This window comes from Colius striatus, chromosome 15, assembly GCF_028858725.1.
Source record: "Colius striatus isolate bColStr4 chromosome 15, bColStr4.1.hap1, whole genome shotgun sequence".
Classification (NCBI taxonomy): domain Eukaryota; kingdom Metazoa; phylum Chordata; class Aves; order Coliiformes; family Coliidae; genus Colius; species Colius striatus.
Window position 1 is genome coordinate 7,799,196 of NC_084773.1, and position 17,723 is coordinate 7,816,918.

General features: G+C 38.1%; 1 protein-coding gene across 2 annotated transcripts in view; it reads right to left on the bottom strand.

Moving 5' to 3' along the window:
- The window catches only part of DCP1A (decapping mRNA 1A), a 36,299-nt gene extending 18,904 nt beyond the window's left edge, over positions 1 to 17,395 (bottom strand). The window contains exons 1-4 of one of the 2 annotated variants that reach the window (XM_062008494.1): positions 17,247 to 17,395; positions 16,114 to 16,154; positions 14,294 to 14,421; positions 5,183 to 5,249 (exon numbers count right to left, since the gene is read on the bottom strand). In XM_062008494.1, the coding sequence (XP_061864478.1) occupies positions 5,183 to 5,249; positions 14,294 to 14,421; positions 16,114 to 16,154; positions 17,247 to 17,381 (371 nt within the window). In that variant the 5' untranslated portion in view covers positions 17,382 to 17,395. Of the gene's footprint in view, positions 1 to 5,182; positions 5,250 to 14,293; positions 14,422 to 16,113; positions 16,155 to 16,911; positions 17,215 to 17,246 lie in introns of those variants that run through there. The other variant, XM_010208419.2, reaches the window with a different exon arrangement.
- Positions 17,396 to 17,723: the final 328 nt, after the last annotated feature.

Consider the following 17,723-nt stretch of genomic DNA (forward strand, 5'->3'; position numbering starts at 1 on the left):
TCATGTCACATTATTCAACACAATTACAAACCAGCTCTAATTTAGGGTGAAGCCTACCATTATACAACAAAATAAAGACAGTGGGAAAGAAGAGAGCTGGCTCACACCAGATGTCTTTGGAATCAGTCTGCAAGAAAACTTAGAGGAAGTTGCCCCTTATTCCTCCACTTAAAGTTCTGGAAAGAAGGGCAAACTGTTTCCTTTTCTAGATGCCCTGTAGTCGTTCCAATTACCAGCAGGTCTACAACTTGTCTTTTCTCTGGCCTCTGGTGTCATTCATTCCTCCTCTTCTATCCCTATCTGCCTCAAGTATAAAACCTTCAGTTTAAAAGACACAAGATGATATGCAAGAAGCTGATGTGTACCTGGTACATTTCATTAATAAAAGTAAAGGCAGCATATACTCCTACTCTTAATCCATATGCAGTTGACAAGATATACATGGCTGTGCAATGCGCTAAAGCTTATCCTCTTGAAATAAACACACACCAGTCTGTAATCCTTTCTTTTTTAAGCCTGCATTAATCAAATATGTTAAGGAAAAACAAGCACTGTAAACAGGGTAGGGCTCTGGAGCAGGCACATCACTTCAGAACTCTCGTGCTGTGGAAATGATGGCTGATGGGAGAGCCAAGAGGTGCCATCAAAACAATCCCAGAAAGTGTCAATCATTCTAGCCTCCAGTTTCTATGGGCCAGTTAGGATTCAGGACAAACTCTAGATTTCATAGACTGTAGTTAGATATTTATGTGCACATCTATGTTGCCATTTCTGAAGAAAAAAAATAGTTCATGTCTTGGAAGTTTCCTCCAATTTTCTAGTAACCAAGCCTCTTGTCTTCTCTTGAGTTTAGCTGCATTTACGGCTTTTAACAACTCAAAGTTGCTTTCAAAACTACTTACAAAAATTTTCATCTGACAAGCTGCTTATTTGCAGTTTGTCATTATTAGTACCAGCTTTCTCTGTAAGCAAGCATTCACCTGCAAAACCAAGCTGGAACAGTGTGGCCAATCTACACTGTCTGACAATTTAGCTCAGTACTGTATAAATGTTTCTATGGTGACACCCCAAGAGAACATTTTGTTTTAGCACCCAACACAGTCATTCAGTCCTGAGCTTAGGACCTGTCTAAACTCAACTCCAAAACTAGGGATAGGAAAGAGCTAGGTAGAAGAATCAGAATACTTCACTAGAATTGATGTGTCAGCATTAACTGTACCAATAAAAACAAATACTTCAGTTCAAATAAAAACTCTGGACCGCTAAGTCATGCATGTGCTGCCTGATATGTAAAGCAAAGGCTTCGAACTCGAGATTCTCCTTCTGCTCTTAACTAGTTGGTCCAGAAGGTATCAATAAAACATCTTCCGAGTAAAATTGTACTGATTAATCTCACAGCAAAGCATCTTCAGGGAGTACATCCACTTCCCAGAAACACTTCACAAACATATCTGAAAAACATTTAATTACGTTTTTCTATTGTCCATTATGAAATGTTGGTTATCTTTTAAAAAATACCCTTTTTTTTAACAAATTATCTTCTCATGTATATAACTGTCTAATAGTTCTTCCACCATTCTTCTGTCTTGTCCACATGGTAATGGGGTAAATGGGAAACAGTACATCCCTGAAACTCTCTGAGATAAGGCAGCAAGCTAACAGTGAGAGACTATCTCAGAAGTCAGCTGGGTTCTGACTGTTGAAATCGGGTAAAACAAGCTTATCAACTAACTTAAAAAAAAAAAAAACCACACAATGAATTTTTATGTCAGAATGCAACAGATTCCAAAGATTTCAAAATCACTAGTTTCTGACCTCCTGCTTCCAGAAAGCTCATCCTTGATGAACAACTATCTTGACTTCACTAGAAGTAATCAACATGGGTCAAAATTAATGAGTTTTATGATTTGTTTTCTTTTCCATTTAAAAGAAATCTAGAATTCTTAAGGAAAAAAAAGAGCTCTGTAAATCAAATAGATTCCCTGGGGAAAAAAACAACTAATGCAAATCTGTACACTGAGCATGCTCTATAGGCAATCCAGGATTAAATCTTTTTTAAGCAAGGCCTGCTGTTTCTTTCCATTATATCAGATAGTGGAAGAGGCACACATTCCTTCAGGGACATAGTAGTTACCGTGACAGTTTAAGAATATCTGCAGTTATAGCATTGAAAATATACCTGGCACAACCTCACAGAAAGGTGAGGGGCAGGGTGGGCGCAGGCAAGGGGAAAGAGAATGTGAGAAGTGAAGTCTGTGATTACAGAGCAGACAAACAGTAATTTAGTTTTCTTTCAAAAGATAAGCCACCAAAACAGGAATGGATGGCCTGCAATCTTGTTAACTCAGTCTGGCACAATAAGGTCAAGTCAAACAGCAGGAAAGAGAATGCAAATCTCCTTGAAACCTTTTATGGTTATGTTTTTGAAGCTCTGAGGTACTATAAAGGCAGTACTCCTTCCTACCAGTGGTAAAAATAAACCCACCTAACAAAAGGATGCAAATCCAAATTTCCACCCAAGACAAAAAAAAGCAGAACAAAAAGAATGCTCTTGAAAAACAGCATCAATATTTATTTCAAAACACACTGAACTAAGCCTGATAGGAGCCTGCTACCACGTGCTGAAATGCACCTTTCCTTCTCAAGATCCACTTTTTTTCTTAAAGAATGTATTTTGAGTTCTGAAATACATCCTTCATCCCATGATGAAAAAATTCCTGCAGTCTCAGCCTCCTTTCTAGAGAGGCACACAGAAGTATTAGCATTTTTACTTTTCTTCTGACTGCCTTCTAACCATTTTCAGGGAGAGAAAGGTTGGCATTTTGAAAACAGATGTCAGAAAAATACCATCAAACTGCTTTTCATCAACTGTGCCACAACAGCCTCAGAAGTGCATCTTTTCCATCCTACGGTAATGTGCAACTAGCTATGCCTTCATTTCGCTTTCTCTAGTCTTTAGATACTCAGAAGCTATAATGCATGGGATGCCAAATGAAGTGTGATTTCATTCTACAGTGCTTTTTCAAAGACAAGTAAATATATTTACACTAAATACCTTTCTCAGCATAGAAATGGCTTCTGACAATACTTTTGTTATCCCCAAACCAATACATGAACACAAAGTTTTAAAGGAAAAAAAGAAATGGAAGTAATCAGACATTCCATAACCTAATAATAAAAAAAGACTTAATGAAAACAAGCACTCAGATAACAAAAGATCTATTAATAGCAGCACTTAGGCTTGCACAGATCAGGTATACCTTTTTTGATCAAGTTAATAGCAGCAAAGACTAAAAGTCATGCTGAAATGGGGTCCTATTGGTAGGTCAGCAAAATTTAACTGTCTGTATTGTCAATATTCAATCAATAAATCTTCTTATGTCCACATGATTTCTCTAGATTCACTTGCCTAAGTCTGAAGTGACAAAGCTCAACTGATGTTCCCTAAAATCTGATTAATGCATTAACACTAATTTCAGTTTCAAAGAGACTTTTAATCCACAATCATTCCAACATCTACCATCAAAAAATTCCAACATTTAAAAAATCATATCTCAGTTTTCTTCATCTTTCAGAACAATTTGCTACCTTTGAAATTTCCCAGGGTTCTGAGGTGCTACAATTACAAGAACATGTGAATATCTGTACCATAAAGGGGGTGACGCAGTAATGCCAACTTAGGCACTTCTGCCGCCCTATGTTAATAAAGCTGCAACACAGGCACCAGAGACCCAAGGAAAGGCAGGCCTTAGTAGTTTACAAAGAAAATGACAATAAAGCTTGGCTTATTCCCAGACTGAGTTTAAATTAATCTGCTGGCTTACAATTATTTTTGGAGTGTTAGAGAATCCAGCAAAAAGAGTAGATGTGCTTTACAGACTGATGTGCCATGGTTTGTCTGGTCTGTTACCTGATTACACTTTTAAAGATCTCTGAATTATCTATAGGCCACGATTTGTGCTAAAGCAACTAGACTAACTTAGTATCAAATGAACTCATGTTTTGACAGCATAGCTGTGCATGAGAGAATAACAATATGGTAGAGTTTGAAATGTTCCGTTTTCTCACTCAATACATTAACTGTGGTTTTAAATTAAAAGATGCACTAAGAGAGAAGGCTATGCCCTTCCCATGCTCTGTTTATAAAGAGCAGTATAAACATTTTGTTATTTGTTTTGGTAACAATTTCTGAGAGTCAGTTTCACACAATTGTTTTCATCAACTCTTGTAATTAATCCTTATATTTGGACAAGCCAAGTAACAGCAAGAAGTTCAACACAGTTGAGAAGAGAAAAAAAAAAAGGTCATGGCTTAAACTGCAAGGCATCTCACCTGAAGCAGCAGAAAGGTGTAAGTACTCCCCCAATCACAACTTTTAAAAGTTTAAAAATAGTCCTACCCTTCTTTGACCTCTGTTGTTCACTTAAACTTATGTACTCTAGTTTGAAACCCTCCTCAGCTGTGGCCCTCCAACCATCTACAATACAGGTACACTATATGCAGTGCTACAGAGATAGCAGCTTAAATTAACTCCACCATGGTCTCATCAGCACAGTCTTTCAAAGTTTCTTTAAATTGAGATAACTTCAGAAATTCATTTGCTGCATGACAACTTTAAGAGCCCGTGGAACAACTAAATAAGAGCAATTGACATGGCAGCTTCATAAACCAACTTTATCTACAAAAGAGAAGGAAAAAAAAGTCAAGCTCCTATTGTTTTATAGTTTTGGTTACTCTCCTAACATAGCTTTAATTATATAAGATTCTACCTACTTTTCCCACTGTTTCCCAATCCCTTCACTTTAGTCAGAAGTAGTAACTATGCCTGAAAAAACCTCAATGAACAAACAAAACCCAGCCTGCCACCAAACAAATCAACAAAACCAAACAAAAACATGTCCCTCATTGATTTCATTTTCTACAACAGAGGATCTTTTGCCAGTATCCCTATACAAAATGCAATATAGAATAATAAACTCTATCAGTTTTCTTTGGAGAATGCCCATTAATACTTCGGTTGATGTTTTTTTCCACTTAACTGAGAATTTTAATGCTCTAAGATTTTTAAAAACCAAAAACCACATTATTTTGATTACTAAAAAAATGGTAGCAGCAATGTTTTTAGTAGGTTAAATGATTTTCCTGTTTTGCATAGAATACAGAATAAGAACACAGTACTTACTTAGCCATGAGTTTTGCTATTCGATGACAGTCATTCTTGTCGTAAAACCAGATACTGTAAATTGACACTTGAAAATAAAAAAAAGCAAATATAAGATAAAGGTTTAAAAAAAATACAGAAGAGACAAAAAGCCAGCATCCATTAGATCTGTGGCATATGAATTGCCATCAACTTCCACTCAAATATTCTGTGTCTGACTGACTACTATTTATGAAGTATACCAGAAATAGCATGTGTGCAAACAAATGCAGTCTGATTAACTGCAAGAACTATAAGATTTTGATACTGTTTGTAAATAAAAATGGCAGGAAAATGAAGTTTATACTACAAAATGCATTCTCAGTTCAGTGCAACTTCTGTTTTGAATTACTGACTTCATCATTGAAACTAGGCTAAAGAAAATAACTTTTTTTAAACATTCACTTAAAAATTTGTCCATTTTTGAAGCTCAACAAAAATAGTGAAGTTAGACAGTATGTACAGTATGCCAGTTCAGTAAGAGGCTCTCTAGAAGTTTTCTTCTCCAAATTCTTTTAGCAAGAGAGGTAATTGTATAGGAAGGAAACAGTACCAAAGCTCCAATCCTACTGTCAAACATTCACGGGACTGCTTAAAATTAATATCAAACTCTACTCTTTCAAGGTATCAAGGACAAAGCAATAAGGGCAAAAAGGTTGCAGCTCAGCAAGACATCGAACCCTGTTCTGGCTTTCAGATTAAATCAAATTCCACAGAAGGTTAGCAGAGTTAGAGCCTGATCACCAAGCTGAAAGATACCCCATCAAAGAGAAGAACTTAGTAGTACCATGAACTACTATATCATCAGCAGTCCCACTTCCCAGAGGCCATTTTTACCCACACACTTTCTCATCTCCTCAATGTCCCCACAGCTGTGCTAACACAACAAATCTCCAGAACTCTTTTCAGGATTGTATTTAATCCAACCCACAAAGCATGTTATTTTAAATCTTGGCTTACCTACAAAGTTTGTCAAATATGCAAGTACAAAGGCAATTGTGCATTTTCTACATGTTACCATTAAAATATTTTCATTTCTGAAAAGACACTTTTAGCCTTCCAAAAGTCATCTTTATGCTGCAGTTCATGACAGTGCTTTTACAAAGTCACTGATTATAACAATATGACTGAAATAAAAGGAATGTTATAAAAAGAACACAGAACCTTTTCCAATCATGTACATTTTTATTTTTAAGGAAAATAAAGGGGAGATGTTGTTAAAACACTACCAAATTCTCAATTAAAGCACACTCAAAATTATTTTAAGCCATGGCAAAGAGGACAATTATTTATCAAATTTTTTCTAGACCTTCCAGTAATCTTAGGCTTACTGTGTTTGACTAAACCCCTCAAAGTCATGCCCATATCTCATTTTTATAACAATACCCTAAGTTCCACTTTGTCTTTTTAATTAAATAACCACCACATGCATTTGGGTGCTTGTTTCTTTAGAAGTTGCAGCTTAGGTAATAGACTAAGCTTTTCAAGTCATAAATAAACCAATTTAAACAACTCCATTCTTACAAAGCATGTAAGCCAATAAAAGAAGCATTTAATACATGTAGCCAATGCTTACAAAATACTTATTAATATTTACAGTTTAATACCACTAGATTGTCTACTGCATAGAAACTTCATTGTAAGTTTCCTATCTGAACTACTTTTTTAGTTATGTAGCACATTTTAACACTGAAGAAAAGCTCTCTCCCTTTCCTGACTTCACTATCAGACAAACTGCCAAGAGAAGGAAGCTTCCTCAAAAGCATACTTGCTGGAGAAATGAAGATAAGGAACCTATAACGATATCTGAATAGGACAGATGATTGAAGTCACACTCAATTCTGCCAGAAACAGGCCTACACAAGAGCAGAAGCAGATCCAAATCTCAGTTTTGTGTACAGAGCATGAAGCTTTTTTCCTACTTTGTACCACTGGCAAGCAATCATAGAGAGTCACTGCAAAACATTAACAGTATTACAAAGACGTAAAGCAGATTATGAACAAGTAAACTTGGGCATTAACTTAGATATGATCCACCACGCTACAATATTTACTTTCCTCTTTTCAAAGAGTATTACTGTCAGTTCAGCTCCCTTACCTCAGAAGTACGTATGTCCCAGCTCCATTACTATATTTGATACATTTCTTACATGCAGGCAACTTGAGCTATGAGCACTCTTTTAACAAAAACAGAGTTGGTACTTGGGAGTTCTTTTCAAATCTGTGATCTTTTTACTATACTCAACATGAATATTAGCTGAAAGTTTATATGTCTAATGGCATTTAATTCTACTGCAGTTCTTTTAAGAGTTTCATGCAGAAGAAGCCATTAAAGGATTCATTTTTCCATCTAGTTCAACACTTTCCATCCAGCATTTCTACACTGAAGGCTGGTCAGCATCTTTAGTAAGCAAGTAGAAGCAGGTTGTAATCATTAGCAATAACTTTAAGTTGGATTCACACTACACTTTGACACACATTAAGTCATGAGTAACCCACATCATAGACAAAGTAGATTTCACAAAATTAGAAGTCACTGGTTAATCTACATTCTTCTCTGATATAAGTAATTTTTATTAAAAACATTGATCTACAATATTTATCTAAACATATAACACTCATCTTCTCTCCAAACTTGATTGCATCAATAATTAGAACTTGGCCGAAACTGTTATGGGGAAACAAACATATTAAGGAATCCTTTCTGCTCAAGTCTAACAGCTGGATGACACTAAAAGGAAAGTCGTGGTCTCATCTACATTGTACTCCCATTGCTTCACAGGGTAGTCAATTTACTTTTTGAACACTGCACAGTCAACAGATTTGAATTAAGAATGGGGATAGTGAAGTGCCACAGTGAGACAGAGGCTTCATTCTTTGACAACGTTAAATGAAGTTGCATCCCAAAGCTGTAGTTACAGAAAATCAAAACCCAAGTGAAAGCTGAAAAGAGTAGCGTCACCACCTTTACACTTCTATAACTTCGGCATTACCTCATGCTACTCCAATTCACTCCTTTCCCTATGTCAGCTGAATACATTTTAGTCCAGATCAGTCCGTTGATACTGTTTCACATCAGCTTCACAAACACTCTATCTGGCACAAGAGAGAGGAAACTGGGGACAGCAGAGTAAGGCAAAGTTGTTAAAATGTTGATGAAACCCTAGCCCAAGAATGCTTTGCCAGAAGTTCAGGTGGGACTTGTCAACAGTGCTAGTTTCAGAGATTCCAGACACCATTACTCTTCCACCTTAGGCAGTTTAGCCATTTGTGCAGATACAGCTTCATATCATTCAATGAGATCTGTTTGAACATTTCTGTAGCTAGTAGGAAGAAGGGATAGAAAAGACAGAAAAGTTGTATTTTGCAGTTCCCATTTAGATGTTGCTGTATAATGAAACAAAACAATTGGAAGGGGAGGACAGTAACCTTTCAAGCTCTCTCTGCAGTAGAAAGACTCATATTTCCAAACAGAATCATGGAAATCAACTTACACTGGTCTCATCTCCATAAACAAAAGCACATACATGCATTATTTGCTTAGGGTATATGCATCATTTTATACTTCAAATTTAGTTTAATGCAAAAGCACATAAAGCCATCTCTCAAAGCTCTTATTTCTTCCAGTAGCAAAGTTACCTGAAATGCCATCTCTCCTCAGATGATCTGCTCAAATACCTCAATTGAGATACTTCATTCACTATCGGCATTTCCCTCAATTTAAGCATCAGCTTGCCATGTAGATTTACAGATCATTAATTAAAAAAAGTCCCTCTCTTTCTTATTGTTTTGAATTTCTAAGGCCATTTCACACATATAACTCACAGCACAATCCTACAAGCAGTTGTACCAGAGTAATTCTGCAGGTGGCAAATAGCATCCAAGATCAGGCACACTTTAACAAACTGCAATCTGAAAGTCTAGCACGGAATGAAGGAGATCAGAACTTTGCAACACTGAACCAGAGTCCAGTTACGGTGACATCTTTCAGGTCAAACAAAATATTTTTAGAACATCTTAACAGCTTTCAATGGTTCCTCCCCTCCCCCTAGCTGGCATTGCCTCTTTTGCTATAAAGGTATCAGGAGCAAGCTCCTTTCTTATCTCAGACTAAAGCACCAGGTTAATGCGCTTGCTGGAGAGCCACTCAGCTGCAGCAATCGCAAAGAGGTGTCATACTTAATGCATCGTCAGCCGGGAAAAAGAGGGATCACAAGAGACATTCCTTACCAGTAAAGATGCCCTGCTTTGAAACCAGCTCTTGCAAAGAATTTTAAAAGCTGCTTGGAATAATGCAACTCCTGCTTCTGCATTCTGAATACAAGTTTGTTTAACTGATGATAACACAAATGCAGACAACAGCACTTTGTAACTGAGTTTTCCATTTAAATGTATAAGCCTCTCCAAAATCCATTATTTTTGTTTTACTAATTCTTATCCCTGGACAGGAATAAGAAGCAAGCAAGAAGAAACAAAACAAAAAACCCACACCAAACAAGGACCATTTATTTTAATATCCAAGTTTTATATTTAGCATCTGTCTTTTCAGCACCATGGAAATCAATCTGCCTGACCCCTCCGGTGAACTAGCTTGGATTAAAAAGCCCTTTGATCAAGACCAATACCACCGATATAGAGGCAAAATTATAAATGAGAAAGACTTAGAAGAATACTTCTTGCAGACTTTAAGAGGTAAGTTGGCCATTTCTTAAAACTATTTTTTCCTCTATTATTAGGCAAGCTACCAGCTATCAGTTCAAAATACTCACATTACAGATAGGAAGTACTTTCTAAATAAGCCCAAACGTTCAGACTAGACTGTTATTACTGGTTTTGATAGAACTGTCTGTGTTCATTTAAAAAAAAAAGCAAACCAAAACAACGAGTTGAACATACTTTCCATAAAATATAGACAAGAAAAAATAAACTTAGGTTCATTAAAGAAATAGGTCAATGGGATTCAGCACTTCATGTACAAATACTCCGAACATGTGTCCAGAGGAAAAGTGAGACAAAGATCAAGGATAGCTGGAAACACATATTCCAGATTAAGCACTAGTAAATAGCATATTAAATATAATTGAAGAATCTTACCTTCTAAAGGTAGTGTAACATTTTTAATTTAGACTTAAGTCAAACAATGTTTTCTCATTTTGTTAATTTCTTCACTTGTTCACATTTGGAGATATGTGCTGTCTTTAATTCTAACAATGAAAAGTAGGATATCTTTTTTTCTATTTACCAGTGTAACTGGTATCATGTCTCACAGGTTCTTAGTCACACCCCCTGCCAATTTTGCTTTAGGATCTGATGCCTCATGAATAAATGGGGTAAGTTTTTGGGTAGCATTACATACAAACTTTAAACTAGACATAGCCTCTCAAAATTTTGTGTTTGGAGGCTTGAACTGTATTATGTTAGCAAGAGTCACTTCAAGAATAATTCTGAAGTTGGGAAAGATTTCCCCATTAACAGTTAAAATATTAAAAAGGTATTTGGGTGAAAATAAAAACCAGAACACCTCTACAAGACATCTAACTAGAAAAACAAATAAGAAATTGATTCAAATGCCTTCCATTTTACTCAGTGAACAGAATGAAAGGTAGATATAAGAAAGGTATTGTATCACTTAGTCTATTCTTCTTCTAGAATACCCATGAAAGACTCCTTCATATCCCCAAATTTGCATATTTCTGAAAAATGGGGGGAAAAAAAAACCCCCTCAACAACTATGAAAGTAAGTCAGGCCACCTTTTCTGTGAGGATAAAATGTCCACCACCTCATCTTGTTCCAAGAGTGGGAAAAAGCCTTTGTGCAATTGGATAAAGGATCTCATATCTACAGCTTAACAAAAGTAAGTTCCAATATGCAACAAACTAAATATTCCATTGTACATTACAAGTAACTATTTGAATAAAATAATAAAAGAATAGTCAAACCCACCACCAAAACTGTTATGATCTAGCATGACAGGCAAATCATTCTTATACTCTCCAGACAAGCAAAAATAAAGTTTACATATTGCTTGCAAAGTTTCTCATGTAACTCGTTAGTGGCTCTCGCATCCTGGTGTACGTCACTCATACTCAGAACAGCTCTCACAGCACTTAAGACAGAAATTCCAGAGGTCTGATCTGGTATACATAACAGACTGGGCTCTTATTATCTTCTTAAGTCAAGACAGAACACTAGATCAAAGTGAAAATGTGAAATTTATAAAACAGTAGTATCATATTCAATTATAAGGACTGTTGACATGGAATCTTCCCTGAATACGTGACAGCATAACTTTGCTTTGATCATCTTTTATTTCTACCATGCCCTGGGGAAGCGTAAACCATGATTTGTCACCAATCCTGTTAAAACCTAAACATAAAGGTGCAAAATATGTTTATCTCTGCCAAACTGCAGTATTAATCAACTGCACTGTAGGTGTTTATCAGGTAGTTTGAACCATTCCCCATTTGTAAGCTAAGGAAACACAAACATCAATTCAATCATTCAGCAGCCTTAGCAGGAGTTTCTAATAATCACAGTAGATTTCCTCAAGCAAGATACAAAAAATCCTCCACTCTGCAAGCAACAAGGGTGTTGTCAACACTCCATGTAAGCAGTAGTTTTTCCTTGCACAACCTAGCAGTCCACCCTTTCTCAGTCATTAAATGATCTCAGAAGAGCATTACATTAACCCCTTAGAGATACACATGATACTAAACAATGGCTTAGAACTCCTATGTGAGACAGTCCAAAAATGACCAAGTCTTTCATGCCAGGAAGCAGTTGAGCAGAAGCTGATGCTCTTCCACATGAAAAGAGCTTGTAAAAGAATCTCCTAATCTAGCCATACAAATAAAACATGTACATGTGGAAAGTGGTCTGCAAATCCAAATAAATCCTGAATGGCTTTTTGATTGTTTTTCCAATCACTCACGAATACTGTGCAGACAGAGGGAAACAACTTTTACACTGTACATTTCAATCGTATAATTTGTTTTTTCCTAATTCGGGGGACAGAGGTCAGAAAATTTGGGAAACTGCATGTAAGGAAGAAAATCCAAGCCACAACAACTAAATACAAGAGTTAGCAGTGCTGAAATCATAAGGAATAAAAAGCTTAGATGCTTTTTCTTGTGCTTTGAAGCTTCTATTTGAACAAAGTGAACACTAGCAGAGGATGCTAAAATTCATCTGCTTCTTATTTGTGGCACTCACGGAAAAAAACTAATGACATACTAACTATATTGAACATTTTCAATTTGTAATCAGTGTAGCCTGTTTCTGGACATGCTACCACTGTCTTCTAAGGAGAGAGCATAGAGTGATGAAATAAAGGATAGTTTCCAACCAAATCTTTTAAAATGACAATGGGAAAATCATAACAGGAAAAAAAATACTCAATTACTTCAGAACACTATCTGTTTCCAAATCCAGTCAATAGTATTTTCCCTACTCAACTTCATAAAAGTTTCTTCCATCCTTGTACTTCTCTATGTCATCTTGGTCTGAACTCCCATGAGCCTCCCATAGACCTTATGCCATAGCATCCCGTAGGAAAAGGAGAGCTTTTATCACTGACAAAGCATATAGTCAACTTCAGGGGTTTCTAATGAACTCATACACCTTTTCTGATTCCCTCCTTTAAGCCATCCTCTAGTCATTCCCACTACCATACATCACACTAATTCCACAGCAGCTCACGCTTTCCCATGCCATCATCCTTTCAAAAAAAACCCAAATTAATCAACTTCTACTCCCCCTATGTCACCAACCTTGTGATTCTTTACTGCCACCTCACTAGCCATCCTACCCCTACCACCATCAACAGTTCCTCTTCCTTCCAAATCAAGCAACCTGTTTAAACATCTAACTTAATGTAATACTTTTCCTCTCCTGATTTTTTTGCCAGTCATTCACTCCCCTAATCTCTAGGTGTCTCAACTTACTGACAAGTTTTGACTTGCTCCTTTAAATGACACCTACAGGAAAAGGATTGCTAAAACTATTAAATAGAGGAGATCACCTACCTTAAGCTGTTCTTTATCATCATAATAGAATCTATCCTACTTGCCACAGATCCTATAGGCTTTCCAAGGGAGAAGACAGGAAAGAATCAACATTTGATCACACTTTTAGGTACACTAAAGCATAGCCAAAGCAGTGCTCTTATCTGTAACTCAAGGGGATGTTCTGATAGGAAGAAGACAGGGTATTGAGGGAGTATCCAGACAGCACATAGGTTCTTCGAGCACTTCAGTAAGAGACACCTGTCACTAGAGAGCAGTGAACTAGTTTGAAGAACTTTGCGAGAAAAGAAGACATGAAATGATACCTTTTTATCAGGAGAATCCTCTGTTCTGTGGGTTGTCTTTTATTTACCTACTTAATGTGAACTTGAAATACATATATACTCCCTCTCTTTAAGGACTATGTCATTTACACTGTGGGCTCTTTTAAGTAACAAGACTTTTACCATGTACCTAATTGGAACACAGTACTCTGGGACTCTGAAGCTCAACTGATGAACCAAAACACTACTAGAATTCAAAAAGCAGCATGAATATATTTGACTACTATTTTACTGCTCCTCTGTATAACGACTATCCCCATATCCAGACTTGCTGGAGACATCTACTTTCTGAGTCCAAAACCTAATATGGAGAAAGAAACCTTCAATTGAGAGCTGTGCGATTTTCTCAATTTCAAGTAGCTACTGATTAATTTTCAACTTGCAAAAGAGGAAGCCCTTAGAACCCTTTGTTCTTGTTGTTAAATACCTTCAAAATCTATCAATCTTCCTTATTCTTTCACAGTTTTGTCTAGACACTATAGCATTACGTATCTGTTTAAACCTAGCAGATCAATTTAAAAAACTATCAAAACCAGAACTTTGTTGGTATATCCTCTTTGTTATTGAAAACAGGTGGTCATCATTACATAATAGCACAACTATTTAAGTGCAGACAGAAAATATCATCAGATATTTCACTGGAACCTGCCCCTTTACACTGAAACAGACATTACAGTAATCAGAAGTGTTCTAGGTTATAAAACAGAACATGAAGTTTATGTGGATTAAAGGAAGTTATACTCACAGCTAGCGTTTCTGTAAAGAAGAAAAGGTTCATGGAGCTGAAACTCCAAGTCTTTGTTAACTGGTTCAACCAGGTTGTGCATGTTCAGACGATTCACTATCGTAAAACCATGATAAGGAGAAGCTGACCTATTGTTTCAATTCAAACAAAAATGAGGATTAATACCTTGGTTCTCAGAGTTAGGAATGAATCTTAAAGTCTCTGTAGCTTTATTAGGTGAAGGCTTTAGCAAGCCTGAAGCTCTAGTAGCTGTTCTCCTATGCCATTTCTTGGCATGGCAACTGATTTAGTTTTAAAACTACACTTACCTCAAAGAAGGATTAGGATTAACATTACAGCTCTACACTGATAAACAGTTGAATCAAAAATAGGCCTAAAAAAAGGTATTCAACACAACTAAGACATGCCCAGGATTAAAACACAAGTTTATTCAATACTTCACATAAGGTAGTTTCAAGGCATTTTAGGAGCTTTTACCAGAGGAGAAATCACAAACCACTTATGAAGCAACATTTTCCTTCCTGTGAATAGGTACAATAATAAATTACCTTAAATAACATAAAATACACTTAAGAGAGGAATCAGCAGCAGTAATTTCTTCCAAAAGGCAGACTTGTAAAATAAAGACATAGCTCAATATCCTCCAAGTAGCTATTATTCAGAATTGTACTGCTTAGTGAAACAACTTTTAGTATCTAGATTTTTGCTAGACATCAGGTGGAAAAAGTTTTAGCTGTGCTTTCTTTTGCTGCCTGAATGTTATGTCAGCATATTCAGCTGTGCCTGTAAGCAATCATAGAATCAACACAGCAGCGTGATGAAGGCAGGTAAAAGTCAGATATAATTGGCTAGTAAATGTTAGTATTTCCACAACAATGTGGCCCTCTTGACCAAATGATCAATCACAAAGTCTGTCAAACAATCCTTACTACCGTGAGTTAGTCCTTTAGTAAGTCTAACAGAACTTGTTTCAAATAACCAGCTAGTCACACAAAAGCATTTTGCTTACTTCATTTGCTTTTGGTTTTGTTGGCTTTCTCACACTAAGTATTTCCAAGCCTGGAACTAAAGTAGTCTGGAATTGGTGAATAGTAGCCCTTTGCAATTCCAGGATAAAATACTGTTATGTCCTGGTCTAGGACAACCTATTTCAGGATGGACCGAGTCTGCATTATTTATATCTCCTACAGTCAAGAGAGTGTTCTTTCATTGTGAGATTTTTAATTTGCCTGTAATTTAAAATGTAAATTCATTGTTGGTCTTATGTGCTGTTTCTCCCTCAACTCCTCTCCCCTATCACATATAATTGGAAATTTATTTTGTTGTTTTGACAAAAAATGAAGTAGTCCCCAAAACCACACACTAATAGATCTGCAGCTTTTAGGCAACTTTGTCTATTTACAAAAGTTTCTGCTATTTCCTGACAGTAAATTATAACAATTTCATTTATTAACTGTATTGCTTTCATAATCAACTTCATGGATTTAGTGAGACAAAGGAAGACTCTGAATTTAACAAACTCAATACACGAACACATGAAAATATGCTGATAAAAGTTTTTGTGTGGCTATATATGTGGTGTCACCAAATAATTCAAGTGACTTTTTGGCAGCATTTTTATGTCTATTTTGATGGAGTTGTTCACCTATATGTAGAGTTTATTCTTTTCAAATGAGTACATAGACATAAACACCTGGACAAATAAGTAATTATAAATTTACTGGGGACAGTAAATCCAGTGCAAAAACTACACATGAAACCATCTAAGGTTTGCTTTTTTAAGGGAAAAAAGTGATATCCCACCCCAAAAATACCCTTACCTTTTGTACACAAATAAGGTCCCTTCTATGTCGGTTTTCTCCTACAAGAGACATCAAATTGCATTTAAGGAATTTTCTTATTCACACGGTTACGTAGCTATTGTATAGCATTTTGTATAACTACAGAGACTTAGGACATCCTTATCTTTCCATGACACCTAAAGATATCTATTATTGTCAGAGACTATCTATTTTTTCTCAGCAAGGTTAAGAAATTAAACCCACTTCCAGATAAATCTTTTCATACTGTCCATCTGATGATGCCATTCATATCCAGTATTTTACAACCTTGCTACGCTGAGACCGAAAAGCCAGAGCTAAACACCTTTCCCACAACTCCTTATTTTCCATGTGGACTACAGTCTATGAATCCCCAAATACCAGACAGGTTGTCTTCCACAGGGTTACTTGAAGGACAGCAATCACAGCACAGTCAAAAACAAAACAACATAAATACAGACCATAGCTCTATTCCTTATTTCAGTCTTCAAAGCCACCTTTACCCCTTGCTTGTGACTTGCAAACAGAGATTGCCATACGTAGAACTGGAACTGCACACAACTATCTGAAGTTCCACGTGTCTCTATTTTTACAGTGTTGTGATAAAACTATCTGCCAAGCAATAACTGCATTTTAATGCAGCGCTGAATATTAACATTTCCCAAACACCACTCTTTCTACATTAGGCCTCTGCTCAACACGCATGAGCAAGAGCAGCAAATTACAATTTAAAAATCCCAAACAAAAGAAAACCACAAAAAAGTCAACCCAGCAACAACCACAAACAGGAAATTAAACCTTCACCGCCACAGCTGCTTCGGTCACAGCCACCTCGCGCAGGTTACCGACGCCGTCCCTCCCCATGCGCGGTCACAGACTTCGTTCTCCGCCCCTCCGGGTCGGCGCCTCCCCAGGACAGAGAACCCCAATCCCGAGCTTCCACACGGGTGAGGGCAGCCCTCGCCGAGGCCCCGTGCGGAGGCCCCGGGACAGACAGCTGCCGGGCCGAGAGCACGGGCGACCCGGAGCCTCGTCCCCGACACGGCGGGCGGCCACGAACGCCCTTCCTGGGGCCGCGCCGCCGCCCCCCGGCCCGGCCGTGGGGAGAGCTGGGCCCGTTCCGCCGGACTTACCCACTCGTTCGCCTTCGGGCTGAAGCTGTAGAGCGCTACCTGTCCGGTCACGTCGGCGATGCTGGTGATGTACGGGTCGTGCTGCTTCAGGGCCGCCAGGCTGATCTCCTGTCCCGCTCTGCTCACCGACTCCATCTTGGATCCCGGCAGCCACTCGCGGGGGAGGGAAGAAGCAGCCGCGCGGTGTCACCGGCGCGCCCGTCCCCGGCGCCGGCCGGAAGGCCGAGCCCCGCGCCTGCCGTTCCGCCCGCGGGTTACGTGCCCCCAGGGCTCCGCCGCAGCAACCGCCGGAGCGGCGAGGCCCTTCCCGCCTGCTCGGGACCCGGAACGCCCGCGGGCTTTCCTCTCCCCCACCTCGCAGCTCTTGTGCCTGAGGCCTTGCTGGGCCGCGGCGTGGGCACCGGGTGTGCGCGCGGCGGCCCCCAGCCCCTGCCCACACGCGTGGCCCAGGCTCGAGGGCCAGCGTCCCCCCGCCAC